Consider the following 26,433-nt stretch of genomic DNA (forward strand, 5'->3'; position numbering starts at 1 on the left):
CAGCTAAACCCAGCACTGCTCTGGCTTCTACAGAACTCTAACTCTTGGCATCTCAGGCTTAATTACTACAGTCATCACCAAGAAAGCTATTTAAAACCAACCAGGCACAGGTAAACGTGGAATTCTGCAATACAAACTATGCAACACACAAAATGGGAGTAAGGAATAAGTGAATTTTCCAGAAATTTGCATTTCTCAGACTCAGCCATACCACTCCACACTGATAGACTGCTTATTCACTGAATACCCTCAGGAATAAAACAGAAGTAATTTATAAAAATATATAAATATTTTATTTTTAAGAGCTGCATGTTCCTGGTTCCTCTTCATTGCACTCAGACTTCTTTTTCTGCAAGGGCAAAGCACACAATTAGGAAGATTGTGAAAGAAAGATAGAAAACAACAGCAGAAACTACATGACATGGAATCACCATTCAGAATCACAGGCCATGTGCCTGCCAAATATTCTCAAGTATTCACATCAGATTTTAGATTAAATGAACACAATTCATGTATTTTCAAGACCAGATATGGCTTTGTGTGTTTTCCTACCCCACAGCAAGGAGCAGCAGTGACAAACCACAGAGGATTCAACAGGAATTCACCCATTGAATCCCACTGGCTTCACACCTTACAGGTCTATTGTTACTCACCTGTGACTCCCGAGTTAAGGTACTCAGCATGTTGCTCCTCAAACAAGATTTTAAATATCTGAAGTTTCCCTTTGTAGTTTAGTGGCAAATTAGAGGGAAAATGTCATTAATTCCAGCTCTGCAAGTTGGTTTATTTCCCTGAACTGCTATTTGCTTCACTCCTATACATGCTGATTTATACACCAGGTTATTTTTTTAACTCATTGTTAAAGTGTTTCAGCAAATAGCTTTTTAACAAGGTTTAGTTGAATTAACATCTGAGAAGCAGCTGCTCTATTCTCCTTTTCCCATGCTGACAATCACCAACTGCAGCCTGAGTGCAGGAATGGTCATTTCTTGTTTGACCACCTGCTGCACACAAAGGACAGAATTTATTTGCTGCTGCAGGGCTGAAAAGCCTCAGACAACGGTTACATTTCGGCTCTACAAAAGCAAGATGCAGAAACTTCATATAAAACTGAGATAAACCACACGTTTCAGGCAGGAATTACACAACCCAGAGGATGATGGGCTACCAAGCCCTCACAGCAGTATAAGGACAACAACTACTTACTTGTCCACCTGTTCCCTTGGTCCCTCCACACACCACTGGGCACCGTGCTGGATGTGCTCATGTTCAACTCCTCAACTGGAAAAACATTCCCAAGTTATTACACCCCCAAGTGATTTTGAAATCTTTTGTACAAACCCACGTCTAGAAAGGTATTTTTAGCTGCTGCTGTCAAGATATCAAGCCCAGGTGGAGTCAGGGTGCTCAAGCCCACAGTGTGACAGCAGGGACTGTGTTCCACCCTACACATTTAATGTATCCATTTGTCCCAACTTCTCAGTATTCCCCAATTTAAAGGTACTCAGTGACTGAACACCAAGTGTCCAAAAAACCTTTATTATTTCATCCATCCAGGACAAAAAAGCAATACTTACTTCCAATGGATGAGCACTGCAGTGTCACTCAGCTTTCATCTTCACCTAAAGGATAACAACTGAAGTTATTAGAGTCATACACAGCAAATTGTGACCATTTCAAAACTAACTTAAAAATAAGGTTTTAACATACATGGACTGATTAGTTATGAGGGGGAATTTATCAATTATTCCAAACTATTACGTGGAAGAATAAGGGGCAGAAATAGGCTAGCCTAAACACTCATCAAGAGCTGAAGGAATATGCAGGCAGTTGCCTGAAGAACTGCACCCTGAGCACAAACCAGAACCCCAGTCTGAGCACACTGAGGTTTGATTGCAGCCAGAGGTATACTATCCCTTATGTGAAGGCTTTAATTTCATCAGCTACTCCAACTCTATGACCCTATTTGACTGCTGTAGCAATGCCCTCTCTCTTCCCCTTCCTCAGGGACTGCAGTGGTCCTGGCCTCTTGGAGCTCTCGTGTTCTACAGTAGAACAAGTGCTTCAGAAGCCAAAGGCAGACACTAGAGGTTGGCACTGTCACTGCTTTTATCCTCAGCAAGGTTCTTCCCTCCTCAAGGCCTCCCTTTACTATAGCTGAGGGCAGCCTGCAATGGTGAGAGCTGGGGATGTGGTGCAAGGCTCTGCACAGCTCCAGTTGGGAGGCAGATCCCACCATGGGCACAGCATGATCTGACCAGGCAGGGACAACTTCAGGCTTTAGTCTCCAACCCACCACCCACCTGGGTTTCCTCACAGCCCTTGGGAGCAGGAGAGCTATGCACGTTTTGTTCTCTCTGCCATAGCAACAAACACCATGCATAAGGGATATTATATCTTTGTGCATCCTTTGAACACTGCAAATTCCCTGCTAGCCACACTCCTCCCAGCCCTCCCCAGTTAGCTCTTCAGTACTGGTGTTCAGAAGCAACATTTATAGAGATGGGGTGTTCACAGACCACTGCGGGATTGCACAGCCAAGTCCTAACGTGTCAATCATTACCTAGCAGCAATGACACAGGTGGGAGAAGGCCAATCCTCCCTTTTTTCCTTTTCCAGGCAGCAGCTATTTAACAGCCCCACTAGCTGGTATGGAGAGTGAAAAAATCTGAAGCTAATTAGCTGATTCCAAAACTTGCTGGTAGTGGAAGAAGCCAAGTGATTCCCCAGAGCAGCATACTTGGATGCATCCTTCCCAACATGCTCAGCCTCATTGAACATAATGGAACAGAACACTGGCCTTCCTGATCATGTCACTGCAGCTGGCAATGATTAACAGAGACATGCAACCCCATTACTGCTCCAGTCCTAAAACTACTCACAGGCCTCAGTGTTTAGCTATGGGGAGAACTGCAAGCAAATCAACACTTTGTATGCTTAATGTTACAATAAAGCCCCATCCACGCTGTGCTGTGCTCTCCTGCCAGCACCAGGCTCTGCTCAGAGGGCCTAGCAGTACGCAGATGTATTCTGACACCACACTTCTGAGCTTCAGGTAAGCTTTTGAGAAAAAGTGTATTTCACACACAGATAAAACCAAGATGAAACACAATGCAAGCACTTGAATGTCATTTCTTGTACCCACTTGTTACAGACTGACTTAGAGCAGACATGACTAAGTTTGCTACCACACCAAGTTTCATTACTGCAGCCAGAGCTGGTTTGAGCCCCATGGTTTCAATCACAAATTGCTTGCTCCAAGAGTGTCAAAAACCTGCTTAGTTCAAGTACGTAGAATGAGGCAGATGTGCCAATAACCCCTCCATGACATTTCTGCAGGTCAAGTATCCAGAGCACAATGGAAAAACTTAAGTCAGATCTAGAGCAATGGTTTAAGATCACTAATTCAGTTTTGCTACCTGACAGCACAGTGGCTGCCAGCAGGTTTGCTACTGGATCCCAATCCCAGGTAAGGATAAGCCATCACAAAATGGATTCAAGTCACAGGTAAAGGTAAACCATCATGAAAAGCCAAACTGACTTTGTGACAAGGTGTCACTGTGTGACCAGCTGGCATGGGCTACACTCACTGTGGTGTAACCAAAGACCTGTTGTCATTAACTCATGGTGCAACTGCTACTTCAAGGGTTCAGTGGAACATGGAAAGGTGGCTACAGCACAGGGCAAGGTTGTTCAGCAGATCCCTGTTCACCAGCAAGAGTCCTGCCTGGAAGGTAACAAAGAAGGGTCCAGAAGTGACAATAATACCAGAAACAAGTATGCAAAGCAGAACTTTGCAGAACAAGGGAAAACACATCACGACACCTGTGAAATAAACTGAGTATCAGACAAGAGCCAGATCATTTGCTGGAACAAGGGACCTTGAAATTCAGGTTCAAGAGCTAATGCAAAAGAGCTGGAGATCAGCATGTCTGGATGTCTAGCAACGTAAGCATGTTAATCCTGGAACACTGTAGTCAGGAGTTTTAGTAATGAAGAGTTTAGAATTACATCCCAAGACTGATGAAAAATGAAATTGTACATTGCACTATCAAGATGACTCTACAAGGCAGAAGTACAGAATCTCATCACTGTCAATTAAAGCAGAGGAATATATCAGGCTTGTCAATCAAAGTTTAAAATAAAGACTACTGCAATGTCCAATAAGTTCTATGAAACTCACAGGGATATTCAATCAAGCACTCATTTATGTCCTCAAAAATATTCTGGATCAGTCTCAGAACTGCTTGCACCAGTAGCTTGAGGTGACTCTCACATAGCACACACGAGGCAAGAGCAGTGGTTACTAAAACATTCCCACCAAGCCAAGACTCTACACATGGATGAGCTGCAGATGGGCCACTTCAGCACTACAGAAAGTTTAAACGTGTTCTTTTCCAGGCACTGAGAGCACCTTGTCAACTACTCAGCTGAGTTTAAGATCACATTCCCTCTTCCCCACAGTGCTCGTTTAAGAATATCTTCGTTACATCGGAACTAAGAAAAATCCACCCAAGCCAAGTTGTAAGTACAGAGGAATCGGGTCTGGAAATGCTCATCTAAGAACCACAGTAAGTTATTTCTTGTCTCTGAACGAGACAAAAGCTTCAAACCGAAAACCACACAGCTTTGATGCAAGCTCAGCATACAGGTATGGAGTGCTGCACTGTAATTCCACAGTCAGAAGTGTGATGTCAGAATACCCACAGTATAAGATTACATAGAAAGTCACCAAGTTATATTATATTGCTTGTTACCTACCTGGACGCAGTCGGCAATGAGAATCTTGGAGCAAGCAGGAATACTACATCCGGGTCCTAATGTCCATTGCCATTTGTGGTACTACGTTCCTCACAGTTATGAACTGCAGAAATGCTGGCTAAGTGCAGTTATGTAGCAGGCCACTAGTTTAAAGTGTAAATTGCAGTCTCAAACTCCAGCAAGAACTTGCTGCCACAGTAAATGGTTGCCAAGGAGAAGCCAAGAATTTGTCTACCACAAAAATACCACAAAATCTCAAAAGCATTTTCAATTTCTCATCAGCTGTATAAATGATTAGTGTATCTACACCAGAAGGTAAGATTATTCTGTATTCATTTCTGAGAAAGTGTGAAGACATATGTGTAACGATACCAGTTTCTACTTGCTGCAGTTTTTAGAGCTCTGAGTGTCAAAATGGGTTCAATTTTAATAAAACAAGCTAAATTGCAACAGCCAATGTCCTCCAAGTCCAGTACAAAAATGTTATGTTATCCAGACCATCCAAAAACAGGTCTGACCAGCAAAGCACTTTTCTGAATGATTTTAGAAGATTCAATTATATAAATCTGAGTTTATGAAAGAAGTCCAAAACCTCACAGGAACAGATCAAAGGAATGTCACTTTCTCGCCTCCCACATTTAGTAACTTTTATCAGATTTTAAAGTTGACATGTTTGCCAGCTTTTAAGACACCATCTTTAAAAGGTCTTGAAAAGAAGTTGGCTAGTTCATCATATGCCTGTTTAGTACATGCAACTCAAAGCAGAACTTGTTTTAGAAATTCTGCTTATGTAGCTACAACAAAGCCAGATTCAAGCAAACTTTCAGATCTTTTGAAAACTGCCAAATCTTTCAAATATATTTACTAATCATGGTTTTGCAGCTCAGCTATTTTAATACCTAGCAACAGTAGCTTACGTACAAAACAGGGGTACCCAAAGAAAAGCTCTGTAAGGTACAAAGACAGCAGCATCCTTCACTCTTCCAAGTTACAGAACTATAAAAGAACATACTTTAGGATATGCACCAGCATCTCTTTTAATAAAGAATGACATGTAATCTGAAAAATAAACTGAAAAAATTAATTTAATGTTCATGTTCAGAATTCCCCACCTCGGACACCTTCACCTTTTGAGGGTGTCCCATGAACACCCTCCAGAAAAGATATTGTTTAAAACCACTTCAATAATGCAAATTGCATCCATACTGCTCATTTGTAAACTACCCAATACAAGTAACTTCCAAATACTTGGTCTGCAGTTTAGGAACTGCCAATGTGGAATTTCCTCCTCAAGAACAATTCATTGTTGTAGCATGTTATCAACCCCCAAACTTTTCTGGGTAAACAGAAAGCATTCACCAAACAAGCTGAATCACTCTTTAGTGAGCTTCGTGTTCCACATCAGTGTTACCTGTATCAGCATTTCCCAACTTGCTATTCTGTCATTTAAGGGGTAACAGCACTTCAAGAGGGATCAGATATCTGTACCCTAAAACCCTGCAATCTGAAACTTAAGGTTTTAACCACAGGGAAAATTTAGCAGAAAATTTAGAATTAGCCAATGCTCAGCATAAGGAATGGAAGGATATTGGGAAGATTAAAGCTATTCACAGAACTCCAGTGGTTGGGGATCATGTGAAGGTACAGCCAAGCTAAGTTTACCTACTTTGTGCCAAGCAGGTTGATGTATCCTGCATTAACACTGAGGTATTTGACACTGGGAAGTCAAGTTCCCAGTTTACCTGGTACATTGTAATAACAAGCAAAGCAACTACCTTACCAATGAGTCCAGAATGCTTTCAAATTCTTCTGGGGCTTAATAAAATGAACAGCAAACTAACGAATTCATCAGATCTTCTACAAAAAGAACCTTAAAGGGAGTTTATTTGCACTGTGTAGTAGTAACTCTTAAAACTCCAGATTCAGATACTACTTTTGAAGCATTATCTTCAAACATCAATAATAAAAAAGCGATAACCATCATGCAAGCAAGCTGATTGCTGTATTTTACATACAGGATTTTAGGATTTGCCCACCAGCTACACAATTTAAGAATAGTTCCTGCAGTCCCCATAATACAAATGATTGTATTCTGAACTAGGCAAATTAGTCCACTGTTAGCATGAGGACATAAGCAAATTAACCTTAATCACTCGAGTAACACTTCTGGTCTTTTTGCCAAGCAATTTCAGGCAGGTGTACAATATGGAGCAAGGCCAGATCCTGTAATCTCAAGACAGCTTAAGAGCATATAAATATCACATTAACAATCCTTTAGTGAGGAAGTCAGCCAATACAAGGCATTCTATGAATTTGTTTTAAAATAACCATTGCTACTCTTCTGCTTAAAGTCTTTGAAAGATTCCAAGCAGTAACTGCCAGGGTGGTAAGCGCTACCATCCCACCACCCATAGCTAAAATATGGAATTCATTACTGCACTGCTTGCAGTGAAGCTTTAAATAATGTATCTTACAGCATTTGTAAGATTTCCATTTGCTTCCTTGTTGCAGCACAATTACTGCTCAAAAAATCTGCACCTACTGCAAAGTTCAGCTACAATTTAACCCAATCTTTGGCTAGAGAGGCACTGTGGGAAGAGATCTCACTCTTCACTTTAGTTCCACACCCTGGTCTAGGTCCGACCTCAGCTCGAGGCTCTCAGGTTACTGTGGCAGGTGTGGTATTTGGCCTCATTTGTTTAACCACGACTGGCAAGAAGAGTTACTACATTTAGTTTTCTATTTATTTTAAGCACAGTAAAAAAGAGGTTGGTACACTTTGGGAATTCAGTGGCACAAGGTACACTGCCATCAAGTTAGGGACGTTATACATCAAAAAAACAGCTAAATTTGATTTTGAAACACTGCATTACATAATTAAATTGTACTCGCCCAAACAGACCACTTACAAATATTAGGTCAGTAAGTTTCTAACATCCATAAAAACGTAGCTTTCTTACTAAAATGCAAGAATTAAGAAGTCGGTGTCTAAACAAGACAGACAAAAACAAACTGGAATGAAACTACAGGTCACATCTAAAATCGGGGCTTTTTGTTTGGGGCTTCATATTCTTCTCTCCCTCTACCATATCCTGCTGGTGTTCCAGGCCCCATTCCTCTAGGACCCTGGCCACCCACGGGCCCCGCACCTCCCTGCCCAAAGCGTTCAGGACGCTATTGGAACAGAATTAACAGTTCATTATAAGTAGTTGATGTCCATGTGTGTTAAGTATATATTTTTAGAAGGTTCCGTAGTCAAGGTTCGTCGATACAATCACCATTGAGCCGATCCACAGGTACCGGGAACATAGAAAGGAAAAAAGGGTAATTTAAAAATTAGTTTATTGTAATACATGCCTTGAGGTATGTTCCCACTTGATGCATTCTCATACATCTGTTACAAAGAACAGATCCTCCCTGCAGTGCTAGAAATGTAAGCATTAGTGCAGATGTGAATTAACAACTTTTCCAAATGAGCTCTAGCAAAATTTTCAACCAAGTTAATGCAAATAGCTTGTGAACTTCTCACCTTTAGTGCAGTAAAAGCTCAGATTACATCACTGTCATTTCCAAATAAGCCTAATGAGAGAATGCAGCTCCAGTTGGCTGAAGCAGGAGCTGACATTCATCAAATGTAACAGAATGCCTACTCACCAGGACTGGCATGTGCTGTCTAGAGACCATGTGCTTTTCAAGATGGGGTTAAGACTACGGTCTGCTGACTAAACTGCAGAGGCCTTTGGCAGTACCAAAACTCATTGTGAGCACTACTGCATTGCAAGAAGAAAAAAAAAATGTGAAAAAAGCTACTGACCAGTGCTTTACCTAACCAACGCAACTGCTCGAGCAAAGACTGGCACTTGTTCAAACCCAACGTACTCCGGAGCTGCTGGTGCTGCATCAGATGCAAAACGTGTTCCAAGCACTCAGTGTTTCCAGTTAGAGCTATGCACAGAGAGTTGTGTGCATCCAGGCAGTATCTCCCTTCCCACCCCACTTTCACCACAAGCTCTTGGAAAATTCACAGCTTCACAGCAATTGAAAAGGTTTCACACCAAGGTGTAACAGCTAAGTTACTCTGCAATAAAGCAGAGACTTCAGGTCTATTTACTAGTACCTCTAGTTGCATGTACTTTGTTCAGTTACTGTATTACTGGGTGTGATCAGCATTCAACCTACAGAAGTTACACACTATGAGGTCAAAGAGAGCTTTAAATTTTCATTTCAACCAAGGTTCCCACTACCGAGTCACAGAACAATGGTAGGTGGTTTGTTACAAAAAGTATCTGCAACTGAAATTGCACACTTCAGAGCTCCTGACTTCTGAAAGTCAGCATCAATCCTTCCAAGAAAGGAGTTTCACAAATATTACTTAGGTTATTTCTGCCTAGTTCATGGCAGCTTCAGCTCATCTCCAGCTCTGTTTAAAGGTATCAGCCCAGGAACTGTGACCGCATTGTGCGGCAGAGATCCCCAACCTAAGAAACTCCAGGCAGTTAATCCACCTCACTGTCACATCTTTTGACCAGATCACATTTCAGGGATTACACAAGTTCAACATGCGCCTGTTACCATGGTTTTCAGGAGAAAAATGTACATAGTATCCACCACACACTGCCTAACTGCTCACAGGAAGCTCAGGAACTGCTCATGTATCAGTAGGTTATTGAGGTACCTTAAGGCCAACAGCACTGTCTACTGAATCAGTGATGCTCTGGGAAGTTACCATTCCAAAGATATATTCCCCAAAAAGATAAAACAGAAGGTATCTGACAAGCTACTATGGTAGCTCAGCTCATTAAGCCAGAGGCCTAAACCCACCCAAAAATCAATTAGTTCAGCTTGTGCTGCAGGTGTACACCCCTTCGGGAGGGTGAAAACACAATGGTATCGCCACCTAAGCCAACAAATTCCCATCCTGCCCATTAAACACTTCTGTCATCTGCATCCGAGGTGCTTCAGTGCAGGAACACCAAACAGGCTCCAAGACCAGCCACACATGTAGTGTGCCAGAAATTAGTAGAGTTTGGAAACATACCTCGGAACAGGAGATATGCTGTAGTTTTAACAGGCTCTACCTTTGTGCCATGCCCAACACAGGAAAACAGACCAGGTTATCATTCCTTTGGGAGACAGGAACCACAAATGGCTACAGTCCAGGATAGCTGGAACATGCCTGAAGCTAAAAACCAGCACTTCTGCTCTTCTACAGCAACATCAGCACAGACTAAGGGATATGCTGTTTACCATTGATAATTTAAGTTTATCTGCTGCTGGAACAGACCTGAGCGCAGATTTTGGACTGAACAGCACATCGAGACCAACATGCATCCAGCCTACCTAGGCTTGGAAGGGCCAAAACAGTGTTACACATTGGGAAGAAGAACAAAAAAATCTCTCTTGTCCATCAATACAGAACATGAAATTACTGAAAAACTACCACATTAAGTATTTTGATGAAATTTGTCAGATTCTCTAGAATTTATAAAAAATCCTTCCAAGCCTAACAGTGACGCAGAATTTCCAAAGTCCAATAAAGTCAGTTAATTGCAAATATGCTTAAGAGCACATTTGAATCCACTTAAAAACAATTTCTGAGTGTGTAAGCTACCATAAAGGTTATCAACTACTCTAGTGCTACACACTGCCACGTTGTCCTGTGTTAAACACCTGACAAGAGAGTCAGCAGTTAACAGTGACATTTCCACAACCATCCGAACACTGGAGAACTCATTCCCAACCACAACAACTCCCTTGTGCTAAGCTAAAGCCACCACAGGATACGTTACCATGTCACTTCCCATCATAGAACCACTCATGGCTGCTTGGCCAACTCCTGGATTAGCTTCATAACCTATGCCGCCACCACCTCCCAGAGGTGGAAATTTCTGGGCTGCTGAAGCATAAGGATCTAAGAGAGAGAAATATATAATCATATTTTGGCAATTTCTAAGTTAGCCACACAAAGTAATTACTTAAAAGGTTCTTTACCTCCCATGTTCATTGTGGCAGCACCACCCATTCTCATGTCTCGCTCCCTCTGCATAGAAGAAACAACTTTTAACTTGGATAATCAACCACCAAATTCCAAACTTTTCAGGAGACAAAGCACATGTACAGCCAACTACTGCCACTGCCCATACATAAACACAGTGCAATCACCAACCCAAAGGAAGCAAACCACAGTCATCTTGAAAATACATCTACAAAACTCCTGAGTATGGTAACGTGATCCAAACCCACCACCATGTCACTTACTGGATCCATGTAACCCATTCTACTATAATTCTCTTCCCTCTGTCTTCTCATCTGCTCTTCCATCTCCCGCTGACGGATCATCATCTCCTCCTCCCGCCGGCGGCGCTCCTCCTCCTGCCTGGTCACCACAAAGCAGATGTTAAATCCCAGCAGTGGAGCACACTGACCACACACTAACATCAACTGCTCCAGCAATATAAAGGCACTGAAAGATTACATTTCTGAACAAAAACATACTCTATGATGCCAAAATATTTAAGGAGAAACTTACACAGGAGTTCAATTTCGCAAACACAAACTGAAGCAGCAATGGTGTTTCTTGAAAAATAAAAACTTTCATATGTAAGTAATTGAAAAAAGAAAAAGGTAAATCTAATTTTTAATAAAATCCCATGAAAGCCAAACTAACCTCAGCTGAATTTCCTTGCGTTTCTGCATTTCCTGATTATGAAGTTCTTCCATACGCCTCAGCTCCTCCTGGCGCCTCATGAGGTCTGCAGGAATGAAGCCCGTGAGCAGCTTTTCCACACAATGTCCCATTTTAACTACATCTGAATTACATCTGCACTGTGGCAGAGAAGTACATGCCAGTGTCACTGTTCTTACCAAAACACCACTGAAATTTCAAAAAACTACCAGTTCCTCTTTAACTCCGAAATTCTCAAGTTCATAGTCAGAAGCATGAATTTCCTCACTAAACCATTAAAAAGTGATATACTTAAGCCAGCATTTAAAGCAAAAAGACAGAAAAAATGCAGATCCCGTTACCTTGACGCAGGAGGTTTGCCTGATGCTCATGATAAGCATCTTCCATCTCACTTTCAAGTTTGTCCTTGGCATCTTTCATGTTTTTTGCCACTTGCTCTCTCTGCTGCTTTTCCATTTCATCTAAAGATTTCCACCTTTGAGAATACTCAAATTCAAAACTGCCAGGCTGAGCAAAACGGGGAGGAGTCTCTCTTTCCCTGCAGAAAGGAAGATACTTAGAGTGGGCAATCCTGGAAACTCAAGGTCAATACAAGATCACGACCAAAATAACTGAATTATCATGGAACATCAAGGACACAACAAGAACACCTGACAACCACAGGAGAGAGAAGTGGCTCTGATGGAAGTGCTGCATCTTACACACTTAGACAACAGCAATGAACACAAATATTTATCACAGCATATGTGGAGACTCCTGCACTATCACATCCAAGCAAATCTTCAGAGTGCTACTGCTTGTTTGCCTCCTTCTTAATTGTCTTTAGACATTTCACTGCCGACAATTGCAGGTGGAAAATCTTCAAAAAAGACAGGCCTTTGCCCAAGCAGGCACAATCAAGGTGGAGTTTTCCAGTGCCAAAGCACTCTGTGTCAAAGGCAAATAACAGCCTTCACTTTCAGGTAAATAGTTATAAAAGCGCCTGAGGGCCAACAGGCTGTTTTGTCATATAAATAAACTCCAATTTAAAATTCAGTAATTTATGGAACAAAACTACCAAGTTCAAAAGCCTTCCATGCATTACCAGTATGAATTATTTCAATGCTAGGAACACTGTATTAATCCACATTGTTCTCAAAGCTGCCTCTAAACCACTTACAATTTTTGATCAAAGCAAGGAATTTTGAGCTCTTTCTAAGCCAAGCAAGATTGACTGGATCTCCCCCCCTGCACTCCCTTTTGAGATCTGGGAAAATATAAAATTCCTACAACAGGTTTAATACAGAGATTCTAACACAAAACTGCTGTTTCAGTAAAGATTTGACTCTTGAATACTTCTCTAGACTCTTTGTTCCTTTAAGCCAGTAGTCAGCTGGTAAGGCAAATCCACATGCAACAAATTTATACAAATCAGGGAATGAGTTAAAGTTTTACTTTTGTTTCTCATTTCAAACCATGAATGTAAAATTTTAAGTTCCCCATGGGATCATCAACCCGAGACATGCCTTAAGGGAGATGACAGCTTTTAACAATAGCATGAAACAGTTCAAGTCTGATTTTTCAAGTTTCTACATATACCAAAACCATGTGCCAAGCTGCTATTACTTTGTACTACAATGTAGAAAACTGCTTGTGTAACACTTAGTGAATACACTAAACAAATCATTGTTACTTTAAACTATGAACAAACAAAAAAACCCCCCAAGAACTGGCAACACAACCAAAAATCTAAAGCCCGTTTCTGAAAAATTTTCCACATTCCTCAGTGCCAGGGACAATACCACTTAAAACATCACTAATACTCTCTTTATATCAAAAGACAGTGCCTACTTTTGATACATCGGATTCTTCTGAGCAAGCTTTTCTGGAAGACCATCTTCATCATCCAGTTGTTCCAATGGTTCCACAATAACTGGCCTGGGAGTGCTGAACAGAAAATACTCGTTTTACTCCTCTAAAAGCCCTTATTCTGAAAAACTAGACTCCTACAATCTTTATTCAGCTTAAAACTAAAACATCCTGACAAAGTACTTACGTTGTCAACAAAAACACCCCCTCAGTACACCGTTCAAACGCTTTCCTTGCAGCTGGCTTTGATGCAAACTCAACAATGCCTTTTCCTGTTGATCTACCTCGATCATCTACAATCACAACAGCTCTTTCCACCGGACCGAACTGGGAAAAAGCCTCCTCGAGCAACTCGTTGGACACGTAGGGTGAGAGGTTCCGCACCGACAGGGCAGCGGCGTGGGTGGCAAAGCGAACGCGGAGCTGCCGGCCCCTCATGGGGGTATCGTCCAACTCTGCCTTTGCGATTTCTGCAAGAGCTCTAGATTCCTGGGGGAAGTGCAAAACCCAGCCTTAGAAAACTAAGTTGTACATCACCACACCGCGAGAACGAAACGGATGAACACATAACATGAATGCCTACCAATTTAATGAATCCAAAGCCTTTCCCCTTGTTGATAAAAACCTCTCCCGGCTCCCCGTATTTGGCAAACAGTCTTTTAAAGTCTTCATCTGTGATATCAGCAGGCAAATTCCCAACAAACAACCGGCATCGCTGTGTGTACGTCTTCTCCCCGGGTCGCCTCAGCAGAGAGAGGTTCGCTTTAAACCCCTACAAAGAATCAGACCAGTTCGAGCTACCACTGAGTGCTACACACAGAATTACGGGGAGCCCTGAGGACCCCCGGAGAAACCAAACCGCAACCCCGGGACCGCCCGGGCACTACGAGGGGATCCAAACCGCAGCCCCGTGGCACCGCGAAGAGACCCAAACCGCAGCGCCGGCACCGCCGGGGGCACCGCGAGGGAACCCAAACCGCAGCCCCGGGCAAGGCGACGGAACGCAAACCGCAGCCCCCGGGGCCGCCCCGACACCGAGGACCGCTCGCATCCCGCTGAGGCGCCGCCGCCTCTTCCCCGCTCCTCCCCTCAAGATGGCGGCGAGGGCGCGCGGAGCCGCCGCCATCTTGTGCCTGAGGGAAGTGTGGGGGGGCCGTGACTCACCTCGTCCGACAGCTTCTCGCTCCGATCTCCTGAGCCCTGCTGTGACCCGAGGCTCTGCTGGCCCTGGTGCTGCTGCCCGCGGCCCCGCGGCTCCCCGCCCGGCCCGCCGCGGTGCCCCGGGCCGCCCTTGTGGGGCCCCTGCTGCGGGCCGCCCGGCCCCTTGGGGCCGCCGCCGGGAGACTGTCCTTGTCCTTTCTTAGGGCCGCCGGCCGGTGTGGGGCTGGGGCTGGGCTTGGATTGCGGCTGTGCACCGGAAGGCGACGAGGAAGGAGCCGAAACTGGCGGCTGCTGCTGTGGCTGCTGCCCCGCGGGAAGCGCAGAGGATGGAGGCGCTCCCGCCTGGCTGCCGGTGGGTCCCGCCGTGGTGGCGGAGGCTGAGGAGGATGAAGAAGGCGGAGCAGAGGTGGACGTGGGCGGCTTCGGCGGTTCGGGCTTCGGGCCTCCTCCCGGCGGACCGCCCGGGCCTTGCGGGCCGCCCGCCATGGGACCGCGGTTCTGTCCCATGCCCATGCCGGGCGGCGGCGAGCGGAAATCGTGGTTGGGACCGCCGCGTCCTCCACCGCCGCCACGCCGGTGAAAGCCGCCGCCACCGCCGCCACGGCTACGGAAGCGATCCCGCGACATGGTGTAGCGGAGGGAGGAGGCGGAGATGAGAAGAGAGCTCCGGCCGCGGCGGCTGCTACTGCTCAGCGCCCGCTGCGCAAAATGGCGGTGAGCTGGACGGCCTCGCCGCCGCCTTTGTCCGTCCCTAATATAGTATGCCCGCCCCCGGAAGCCCCCCTCCTCCCCAGCAGCCAACCACCGGCACCGGCAGCGGTGACTGACAAGGAAAGTGACCAATAGCGTGTCGCAACTCCGCTAACTCTTTGATCTCATTGGTAACGAGCCTGCCCTCTGTCCATTGGCGCGTTTGACCGCCGACGTTGGCACGGGCCTGTCCGTTAACCCCCCGCGTGCTGATTGGGCAGTTTGAGCGGCGGGAGGCGCAGTCACGGTGGGAGCGCGGCTCGTGATTGGCTGGCTCGGCTGTCAGTCAGGTGGAGGCCTCGCCCGGGTCTGGCTGCGCGGCGCCTCAGGGCGCACTCAACCCTGCCTGCGGCTGGAAAAATGTCAAATAAACGTATTTTCAATTACAGTTCGCTGCTTCAGCCCGGCCGGAGCCTTCGCTTCTGCTTTGAAACCCAATTTGAGATAGAAAATATCCGATTTATGCATTCAAGGGTGGTAGAGGAACCCCGGCGCCAGCACAGGGAATCACGTTCAGTGTTTTGTGTGAAAAGTCGGGCAGGGAAGCACCTAAAAGAGCTCTGATTTGGGAACAGCGATCCGCAGTTACTTTCCAGGCGCCCCAGGAGAGCAGGACAGAGCTTGGTGCAAACAAAAAGTGATGCCAGCTCCCCAAAATGTCCACGGTGCATTCTGAGATGAAAAATAAAACAGCTGTACCAAGACCGTGGTGGTTACAGTCCCGACATCCCATGTTCCATTACAGAAAACAGGCCAAAAGCACATTCCAGCTCTCTAGTGTCCCTGCTTTCAGCAGTGCCATTTTTATACCTTCCCTTCAGCAGTGTTTCCGTCCATCCCCCTCTCAAGCTCCCAGGAATGTTTCACATTCAGTTTCAGGTCTGAAATTTAAAAAATCAAACCCCGTGTGAAACCCAAGGGAAAGTCCCATGTTAATTTCACAGACCTGAACTGTGGCAGTGCTGTGGTAAAACATCATCAGTTGCATGAGTATTTCTGATACCCTGGGGAAGTCAAAAGTCAGTTTCATTCTTCATTGAATCATGGAATCACAGAGTAGTTTGGGTTGGAAGGGACCTTAAAGCCCATCCAGTTCCACCTCTGCCATGGCAGGGACATCTCAAGTTGCTCCAAGCCCCATCCAACCTGGCCTTGGACACTTCCAGGGATCCAGGGGCAGCCACAGCTTCTCTGGGCACCCTGTGCCAGGGTCTCCCCACCCTCACAGAGACCAATTTCTTCCCAAAATCCCATCCATCCCTGCCCTCTGGCAATGGGAAGCCATTCCCCTTTTCCCTTGTAAATTGTCTCTCTCCATCTTTCCTGTAAGCTCCTTCTGGTACTGGAAAGAATTAGATCTTCCCAAAGTCTTTTCTGCCAGTTGAACAATCCAAATTCTCCCAGCTTTTCCCTATAGGAGAGCAACAAAATAAATGCCTCTGTGGATTTATATATTTTAAATAAAAGAGGAGCCACAGATTGATTCTGGCCCCGAATCAGTGTTATACTGCCTGTGGGACTTCAGCCACTTCCAAGCACTGCAGGATGGAAACTCCAGGTTGTTTTAAAATGGATTCTGGCTGTGGCCCTGCTGCCAGCAGTGAGTGTTTCCACCACGAGGTGTCTCAGAGGTTAAATCACTGCAAGAACAAATTTGAGACTCGCTCTTATCACAAACTAACAACTGGCATCGCCTTGCTGTCACATCTGGTTCTGTCTCTTCAGGAAACAAATAATATTGAGTGGAAAAGGGTTGAGTTTGCCTGTGTTGTGTCTTAGGTATAAGTGAACTGTATTTTTGGGAGCTACTAATTTTTATTATTCCTCAAAAGAAATAAAGAGTATAATTCTTCTCCTAATTCTGCAAAAATCTGCAGAACGAAGATCAGAACAGAAAAAGGGAGGGGGAGCTCAGATCTCCGCTCTGTGTGACCAGGGACAGGACCCAAGGGGGGATTGATGGAGTGTCTGGGCACGACCAGGAGTTGGACTCGATGATCCCTCTGGGTCTCTTCCAACTCAAGATATTCTGTGATCCTATGATTCTATGAAAAATCTATACAAGAATCTGTAGAATTTATCTAACGTCTGCAAAGTGGCTTTGAATTTCTCCAGATCTAGTAGAGGCCAGGGTAAGAGTTCATGTTTTGCAGCTGCAGTAGGAGTGTTTATCCTGGTCTTCAAATCAGAGAAAAACTGATTCCTGAGCAGGACTTGAAGTAAAAACAACCTCTGGTAACAATCATCTGCTTTGTAAGTGTTCAGCTGGTTTTGTATAAAAACAGACACAGAGGAAAAAAGCTTGGGATGTTCTCCCCCATATGTTCCACTGTAAACAAATATATCTGAGACTGGAAATGTTCTGTGACACCTGGGGTAAGAGTTGAAGAATTTCTCCATCCTTACATTGATCCTTCTCATTGGGATGTTCAGTGCACACATACATTAGTTCAGTAGGGGCCATTGAGAGAAGCAAAAAAGGAAGAACTCCAGACCTCACTCGCCCTCTAAATATTAATCTATTTTAAAATAACACTAGTGTTACTAATTCTGAGGATTTTTCATACTGTACAACCAATCTAAAAATTGAATTAAGCCGTGGTAAGAAGCAGTCTGTGACTAATGAGGAGAAGAACTTAGAGGAATATGACAGGGAATCAGGCTGACACAGAGGTGCCCAAAGTTCTGAATGTCTCAGCTGCCACGAGCACAGGATAATCCTCAGGTAATCCCTGTGTGGAGCTCAGCAGGTGATTGATTTAGATACATTTTTTTCCCTAAACTGTTTCCTCTTGTTATAAACATAAACACAAGACTGGCAAGGAGAAATCTGAATTATGTCTGTATTATTAATTGCAGATTGTAGGAGGAAGGAGCAGCGTGTGTCCAAGTTGCTAATTAGGAATAATTACCCCATGAGGTTCTGTAAGTGTCCCAAGTACAAACAAACACAAATCCCACTAACATCCCTTCCTACTGAAGAAGCAATTAAATGCTGTGAGGAGATGTCTGCACTCCCTGGGCATTCTCTGGAAAATTTTGACCCAGAAGAAAACAGTTTAAGGGCTGTGTGCACAAATTCCAGTATGTCCCAGAACTAGAGGTGCTGAGGAATTTAAAGAATCAGGAAGCAAAGGGAGGAGTGGGAAAGGAGAGCAGAGCAGGGAGGCACCCAGAAGGTGCAGGGTAGAGTCCTTACCCTGCTGTAGGCTCTCCTAAACAGAGTCCATGGTGCACTGGGATAAACCTGCCTGGAAGAACAGGGATTCCTGCAGAACATTTCATCATTCTGGGGCTCACCACAGTGTCATGAAGTGACCTTTGATAGAATAAAGGAGGAAGCAAAAAGCAAAATGCCAATAACATCACCTGGTATCTGAAGCTGAGGCAGGATTGCAGGAGTGGCCAAGAGCTGCTGCAGAGGCTCTTCAGCTCACAGCAACTTTCCTTGGCACTCAGTGATGAGGGTTCTCCTCTCCCTCCAGGGCTGTTTTCACCTCTCCTTGAGCACGGATTAAATCTGCTCTTCCAAGAGGTTTTTCCTCTATACCATCACAAATATGCCTATAGGCTTAAAAACAAAGAGCTCTGAGATTGGGAAGTTCAGTGACTTGATGAGATCACACAATCTGGATAAAGTGGTCTTTCCCTCCTTTTGCTGCCTGTGTCTCCTGTCTCAGCAGTAACTGCTGTGTCAGTGGGTGATCCCAGAGTGATCCTTGGACAGCTGAGCACGCCAAGACTGTCTTCAGAGAGGCTCCAAGTGCCCTCCATTCCCAGTGATGTTAATTGGAGTTAAGGATGCTCAGTGCCTTGCAGGAACACTCAGCACAAAGCTGTCAATCCAGACATGTCCTTGAGCTGTGGAGAGAAATGAGATAGACATAACTAGAATTTATCCCACTGCCCTACAGTTAACAGTATACATGCCATCTATTAAGAGAATTTAATCTTCTGTGGTTTTCTACAAGAAAGAATTTTTGTATTTCTTCAATTAAGAGAATTTAAAACTCTGTCACGTTTTGTCGCCTACTGGCCAGGGTCCTTTAGATGCAGCCCAGAAATCCAGCTGTGCCCTGGGCTGCAGCCAAAGGAGTGAGGCCAGGCTGAGGGAGGGGATTCTCTCAGACTGCCTGGGAATACTGCATCCAGTTCTGGTGCCCCAACATAAAGGGAACATGGAACTGTTGGAGCAAGTCCAGAGAGATGTGAATTTAATAAAGGGGCTGGAGCACCTTCCCTATGGAGACAGCCTGGGAGAGCTGGGGCTGTTCAGCTGCAGAAGGGAAGGTTGTTTGGAGACCCCACAGCATCTTCCAGGATCTGCAGGGGCCTCCAGGAAAGCTGGAGAGGGACTCTGCATCAGAAACTGGAGTGACAGGACAAGGAATGGCTTCCCACTGAAAAGGGGAAATTTAGGCTTGATATATGGAAGAAATTCTCCCTTGTGAGGGTGGGCACAGGGTGCCCAGAGAAGCTGTGGCTGCCTCTGGATCTCTGGAAGTGTCCAAAGACAGGTCAGACAGGGCTTGGAGCAACCTGAGATAGTGGAGGGTGTCCCTGCCCATGGCAGGACGTGAACTGGGTGGGTTTTAAAGTCCCTTCCAACCCAAACCAGTGTGGGATTCTGTGACAATAAATATGTGGCAAGAATGGGATGTAACTGTTACAGAGAATCCTGTCCTTCTATCTCACAGACACAAGCAGGGAAACAGATACAACAACTCTGCAAAATCCCAGCAGTTCTGAGCTGAGCTCTGGTTAATGTTTGGCTATGCATGGAATGTCAGTGGGGCAGAAGGGAGTAAACTCACAGTGCTGTATTTCATAAGGCTGCCATGACTTTTCTCAAAAATCTGAAGACTGGCAATGTCTTCTCTCTAATTATTTTTTTAATACACTGCTATTTTCAAAAGACAAACACAAAAGATGAAACAGAAAATAAAAACCTTTTTTTCTTCATAACACAAAAATGGAAATTTAAAAAAAACCAGTTTTATTCTGCCTTTGGAGAAAGTAATGTAGTAGCAGCATGAATTCAGGATGATATTAAAAAGCAGCAATCAGAGTTTGTGAGTGGGCAGTAATTGCCAATAAAGATTCCAGACAACACAAATGGCCAAAGAACTCCAGAGGTTATTCATGTCATTCTTCAGTGACTCTCAGAAGACAAAGATAAAATTAATCCTGCTGTAGCAGCAGGCACTTGAAGAGACTTCCCAGGGGATGACTGCTCTGACAACCTGACACCTATCCCAGACCTTGAGCACAATCAGACTTTGCAAAAGTCTAACAGTTCCCTTTTTTGAAAATTACTTTTGGCATCTTATTATGGCAAATAATAAGATCTAAACATCACAGTGACATGATGGCTAGCAGAGCCTGCAAGCAATCTGAGATGTCTTGTGCAGGTTTTACTGATCTCACCCCATTTACTCTGGGGGCTCACAGGGTGAGCTTGGTGCCAGCATGAGCTCTCCCACTGCTACCTGAGGTGGGAGTTTGGATTTTCTGCAGGGAGACAAAAGCAGATAGAAAAACAAAATAAAAGACCTAAAAGAAAAGAGAAAACTCACATTTCCTTTCTCTTGCTTCAACAAAAGAACCTGCCATGAACCTGCTACAAAACTTCTGTTACCATAAACTGGATTTCCATTAGAAAAACTTTCCAATAAGTGTCCTGGTAGCACAAGAAAGGCACGAATACAGCTGGAAAACAGATAATGACTGTATAAGAAAAACAAGTGCAACAAAGACAAATTTTCTACTTGCTCTTATGGCAACCTCCATCCACCAGTCTGCTGTGGATGAGATGCACCCATGTCTCATGAGGGTGGTGGTCTACAGATAAATAAGAAACGCAGTTCTCTGTCTGGGTTTTGTGCTTCTGCCATAGAATTTTTCCCAACAGATCACCCAGTACAAAAAAAAAGGCTTCAAAATGGCGCACTGACAATTTTTAAGGCTCCAGAGTAAGAAAGATTCAGAGTCCCTGATGCAGAGCAGCATCAGCTGTTTGTAACACAGAATTAGCTATAAAAGTCTGCATCCCACATCTGCACATTGGTCACTGTCTGTTTAAATATTTCATGATGTGTGCAATTAAGTTCTTTCCCCCCTGTTGACTCTGTGACTTTAGAAATCCAAAGTATTTATCTTGACCCATGTTCTGGGCTTATTTTCACATTTGCACACTGACAATGAAGCAAAACAATTTCTTTTTTATTTATAACCAGATTCACTTTGGGGAGCTGAGAGCTGCCATATTTGGTGTGCAAAAACTGCTGTCTGGCATGTTTGGAAACAAAAGCCTGTGTTATTGAGACTTAAAAAGAGGATGCAAAATAGATTTATAATTATTGTAATTAGAATAAAAGCATGATTGCACTGAACTTAAATCCTGGTCCAAATTTCATACACATGCACAAACCATCCAAACAGAAATTAACTTCATAATTAATATTGGATCATTCCTATTATAAAAAAGGCACTATTAATTATTGATGATGCTTGTGCTTTTCCCAAGCTCTTTCCATCTTTTCCCCTCCAGTCCATGGAGTGCTGGGGGTAATGCAGCATGTACAAATAAATCACTCAGAGGTGTGTAAGTTACTCCACACTCCTGCACGCAGGAGGACCTGCTCCTGGATGTTCTTATCAAACAGAATACAGAGGGGCATTTGTTTGTATGAGCAGAGCTAGAATATTCTCTTTAGAGTTCAGCTTCCTCCTTTCATCCCACCCACCACCAGACACTTCCTGACATTTCTCCTGCAGGCAGAGCAAGGCAACTGCCTTTTTTTTTTTTTTTTTTTCCTTTTTCAACGGCTGCTCCTTCAGTTATCTGTGGGTGGTGGGGGAAGGGGATGTGAACAGCAAACACAGCCAGAGCAAGTCTGGGAATGAGGGGGAGTTTCAGGATGGAAATAGGCCCCTGCCAGCCCTCCTGTGTCTGTGTCTCTATGACTAAGCGTTCGCTTTTTAAAACTTGGCTTTTCTCTTTCCTTGATCCTTGTTGTTTCCAAGCCTCCTGTTCCCCTTTGTCCTGGCAGCTCCTGACATCACCAGCGCCAGGGAAACGCAAATCCCACCCAGCACGTGGAGGGACAAACCAGAGCAGCCCCTGAGCTGGGACACAAATTCACGTCCTCACTGCCCCTGGGTCTCTCCTCTCTGCTCAGGGCTCAAGAGGAGACACCACTGCAGGTGTTTTTCCCCTGAAATATTCCTGTATTTTCTTACAGTATTACAGCCCTGCTTCAGAAGAGTCTGCAGTATGAGAGCACCTAAAATTAAGAGGTGTCCACAGTTTTGCCCATCCCTGGGAAAGAAAAGGCCACTGGCTGCTCATCTCCACATCCGTTTTCAGTCCATGACAACAGCAAGGACAAAGAAGTGCCCAAAGCACCACATGGTTAGTGGTGAATGTGGTGGTGCTGCTGTGCTGATGGTTGGATTTGATGATCTTAGAGGTCTTTTCCAAGCTTAACCATTTCATGATTCTTTGTGGGTACAACATCTGCAACAGCCATGTTTTCCTCCACCCATCTCCCAAAGCTGTCCTATTTGGATGCTCACTGGAAAGGAAACAAGATTATTTGTTGTTATTAATTCATGTTTGGTCTGAAACACACAGCAGGGCTGTTCCACCTGCAGCTGGAATTCTCTGCAGACCCTGTGCTGGAGCAGAAGCAGGAGTGCCCAGCTCCAACCCATGGGGTGGCAGCTTTGCAGGAGTGCCCAGCCCCAACCCACGAGGCTGGCAGGTTTGTAGGAGGGGCCAGCCCCACTCTGTACAGCTGGCAGGTTTTCTGGGTGATCTATATTCAGCTGTGCATGCCCGTGGGGATGTGCAAAGATCATTCATCCAGTTCACTGAACTGCAGCCTGCATGTGGAGGGGGTTTTGTGGTTCCTTTTTAAATGTCAGTGGTTTAAAGAGGAATAGTCTCACTCAGGTTTGTGCAGCAGATTGGAATATGGGCACTCCAGGGGTGAATTAAAAAGCAATTCAAAAACAATAGTGTGGAACAATCTTATCTTTCCCCTGCCTTATCCAGGCATTTATCTTGGTCTGTTCTGCAGGAGTCATCAGCACGTTATCTATGTGTTCTGCAGTGTCTTTTTTAGCCACATTAGTGCACAGACAGTTCCTGCAGAATCACAGAATCATGGAATGGTTTGGGTTGGAAGGGACCTTAAAGATCATCTTGTTCCACCCCTGCCATGGGCAGGGACATCTTCCACTGTCCCAGGTTGCTCCAAGCCCCATCCAACCTGACCTTGGACACTTCCAGGGATCCAGGGGCAGCCACAGCTTCTCTGGGCACCCTGTGCCAGGGCCTCCTGTGAACACACAGGGCCCCCTGTTCCTTCACAGGGAACAATTCCTTCCAAATCTCCCATCTAACCCTGCCCTCTGGCAGTGGGGAGCCATTTCCCCTTGTCCTGTCACTCCAGGCCTTGGAAACAGCCTCTCTCCATCTTTCCTCTTGTCCCCTTCAGGCACTGGAAGGCCACAGCCAGGTCTTCCCAAAGCTGGGCCAACAACACCCAAGAGCCAAGAGTCTGAAGAAGCAGAAGAATGTCCTGCTCTGGTTCCAACACCCTACACAGAACGGGTTTGGATATCTCAGCCCACACCAGGGTCCATCTGGCTTTAGATGGTGGCCCCTCATTTGTCCACTGTGCACCCTCAGCAAACCTGCAGCAGGCAGAGATTTTAACAGCACATGGCTGATTTATCACCTGTTCTAGTGGCAGGATCTATTTCTCACAGAATACTCTGTACAGTGGTCTGAAAGCATTTTATGTTCCATGTTCAAAGTTCCATCACTCTCCTGATTCCTTAGAAGAATCACACAATGGCACAAAGATGTCTGTTTCCATTAAAAGCCTTGAACAAGTTCATTTTATACCATACTATGGAAACTTACAATGTAGCCCCAAGAAGTTACAGTAGTTTTGTCGAGTTCTTGTGGTATTTGAGGTTATCCTGAGTGGTTGAGCATTTGGCACTAGGATGACAAGAAAAAAGAGGTTTAGTCAACACAAAAACACTCACAATTTCTAAACTTCAGCCTGAAAACATGAAGTCAGCCTTTGCAAAGCCTCAGAAAGCAGAGGGCAAAAGGAAAAAGCAAGTTTATTTTCCTAAGTATCTTAATTCCTAAACCAAACTCAAACTTTTAAGGTCTTCTTCATACTTGAATTTCTCAGCATTTTAGTTAAGTTAATAAATATTTATTCTTTATTATATTGATTATGTAGTAAATTTATTTCTCTATTTTCTGTCTTCCTAGAAAATTCTATTGAGAAATCTGTGCATTTTCAGCTGGTCCACAATCTGTGCTGTGACTCCCATGCTTTTGGGACACCTCTGTGTTCACAGTGGGCTTTTGTGTAAAACACCTGGGGAACCCTGATATGTGCAGCCCTATATTGATATTGAGACAGTATTAGAATTTCTAACTCTTAAAAAAATTAAATATAAATCCCTATTGATTTTTTAATGTCATTGTATTTTGTCCACATAAAAAAAAGATTTAAATATTCATTATTTTCTTCGTAGCTAAATTTTTAATTAGATAGCTACAAAGAAAGGAATTTTTAATTTTTTTTTAAATTACTATAAAATTTCTTATCAGGCTCACAGTTCACATATAACATCTTTTGCCATTAAAATAACCCATTTTTTTGAGAAATTTCACAAAACAACTCATCAACTGTAATTATTTTAGACTTCAGGATAAGGATTATTTTAATTTAGACTTGAGGATGAGGATTATTGCATAAGTGAAAAGCATTAATTATTAAATTATCACATTAATTATCTCTCTGTACTTGGAATGCCATGATTTCCAAGAGAGACCTGACAGGATTTCCTAAAGGAATCCCAGTATTCTGCATCCAGCATTTCAGGCCAGCTGAAGGACAGTGTTTATATCAGGATCACTTCAGTCACCACTGAAATGCAGCTGCAGCTCAGCACCAGTCTATAATTGTGCAAATCAGACAAACTGGGAAGTGGAGATTTCCTTTAAGACCAAGTTTTAATTAGCAGATAGATTATTTAATTATTAAAGAGACAACAACGCATTGTCCCTACCAACTTCTGAGTGCTGGCAATGTCCAACATTGCTCACAATAAAAACCCCTCAATAATCTGAATCTCACATATGGTTTCAAAGGTTTTCTTAATAAGCCATCAGCGTTCATTGGCTATGTGTTACATAGTTCTCTTTTAATTAGTGTTCTACAGGGTAATGATTCTCTTGCTATTCATGTTAATTAGTGCCATGCTCAGTGTTTTTTTCTTTTGGGCTGGTGGTTTCTTGGGTCAGTGGTCCATGGGATCTCCCTCTGCCACAATTACCCCTCACCCAGCTGCAGTTGATTCAGCACAATTACCAGGTTGGTTTTTTAGCTGTTCCTCACCTTGCAGTCCTGCCGGGTGTCTCTGTGGCCCGTCAATGGTGCATTTCCTGTGGCCACCATCACTGGCACATCCTTGTCCCCAGGCTTTGTTAAACTCCCTCAAGGTCTAAGATCACGAAGTACGTCCAGGCCTAGCCCTTAACAAGGCAACTCTACCAACAATAACTTATTTCTCTAACACCTGGACATCGCTTAGATCCTGTGAGCTGCTATTTGTTCCACGGATTAAACCTCCCTCCTTGCTGACGACGCATCAAACATCACAGAACATCCTTAAGAAAATTTTTACGTATTCCACGTTTTGCAACAGTACCAACAAAATTAAATTAAACTCAGGTTAAAAATTACTTAATCCAAAATGAATTCATTCACGCATGACGCAGCAGAGGTACAATAGGCAGGACAGGTGAGGTGGGCGCCGTGAGGGCGGCGCTGTGGCCTGGCCGGGCCCTCACCCCAGGAGCCCACCGACCACCTGCCGCCAGCACGACAGCCCCGGCAGCCACGCCACGAGGTGGCCGCCCCCGCGTCACCGCCGGCAGCGCCGTGAGGGCGGCGGAGCCCCCGGGCCGCTCCCGCCGCGGGATCCCGGAGCGTCCCCCCCCCGGCCCGCCTCAGGGCACCCCCGACCCCGCGGCCCCGCCGAGCCCCCGCCGCGCAGGCGCGGGCGCGCGCAGGCGTGCGGCGCATGCGCGGAGCGGCCCCGCGCTGGGCTGGTCGGGGCAGCTCCGGGAGCAGCGGCCGCGGCCTGGCGGGTCCGAGCCCCCGGAGCCGCCCTCGGGGAGCCGCCGG

General features: G+C 44.8%; 1 protein-coding gene and 1 long non-coding RNA gene across 3 annotated transcripts; both read right to left on the minus strand.

The window, feature by feature from the left end:
* Positions 1–270: 270 nt before the first annotated feature.
* SFPQ (splicing factor proline and glutamine rich) lies at positions 271–15,199 on the minus strand. Of its 2 annotated transcripts, XM_030964413.1 has the most exons (12): positions 14,459–15,199; positions 13,878–14,066; positions 13,482–13,783; positions 13,277–13,372; positions 11,788–11,984; positions 11,429–11,513; positions 11,020–11,137; positions 10,753–10,801; positions 10,551–10,672; positions 1,578–1,622; positions 1,207–1,281; positions 271–349 (listed from the first exon to the last, which is right to left on the minus strand). In XM_030964413.1, exons 1-10 carry the CDS (start codon positions 15,080–15,082, stop codon positions 1,602–1,604), a joined length of 1,803 nt encoding a protein of 600 aa, XP_030820273.1. In that variant the 5' UTR covers positions 15,083–15,199; the 3' UTR covers positions 271–349; positions 1,207–1,281; positions 1,578–1,601. The 2 variants fall into 2 exon arrangements, with proteins under 2 accessions (XP_030820273.1, XP_030820272.1); XM_030964412.1 differs by lacking the exons at positions 271–349; positions 1,207–1,281; positions 1,578–1,622 and adding an exon at positions 6,615–7,935.
* A 2,323-nt stretch (positions 15,200–17,522) lies between these two features.
* On the minus strand, positions 17,523–26,220 carry LOC115912760. Its single transcript, XR_004061348.1, has 3 exons — positions 25,642–26,220; positions 24,141–24,221; positions 17,523–19,066 (listed from the first exon to the last, which is right to left on the minus strand). It is a non-coding gene; the product is annotated as an uncharacterized LOC115912760 (long non-coding RNA).
* Between the last annotated feature and the right edge of the window lie 213 nt (positions 26,221–26,433).

Source organism: Camarhynchus parvulus, chromosome 23 (assembly GCF_901933205.1).
Source record: "Camarhynchus parvulus chromosome 23, STF_HiC, whole genome shotgun sequence".
In the NCBI taxonomy this organism is placed as follows: domain Eukaryota; kingdom Metazoa; phylum Chordata; class Aves; order Passeriformes; family Thraupidae; genus Camarhynchus; species Camarhynchus parvulus.

Excerpts from the sequence above, each read along its gene's own strand:
- SFPQ (XM_030964412.1), bottom strand. The coding sequence starts at position 15,082 with ATGTCGCGGGATCGCTTCCGTAGCCGTGGCGGCGGTGGCGGCGGCTTT. Across the intron at positions 11,138-11,428 it reads CGCAAGGAAATTCAGCTGAG|GCAGGAGGAGGAGCGCCGCC; the intron begins GTTAGTTTGGCT and ends TGTGGTGACCAG. Across the intron at positions 10,673-10,752 it reads TGCCACAATGAACATGGGAG|ATCCTTATGCTTCAGCAGCC; the intron begins GTAAAGAACCTT and ends TCTCTCTCTTAG.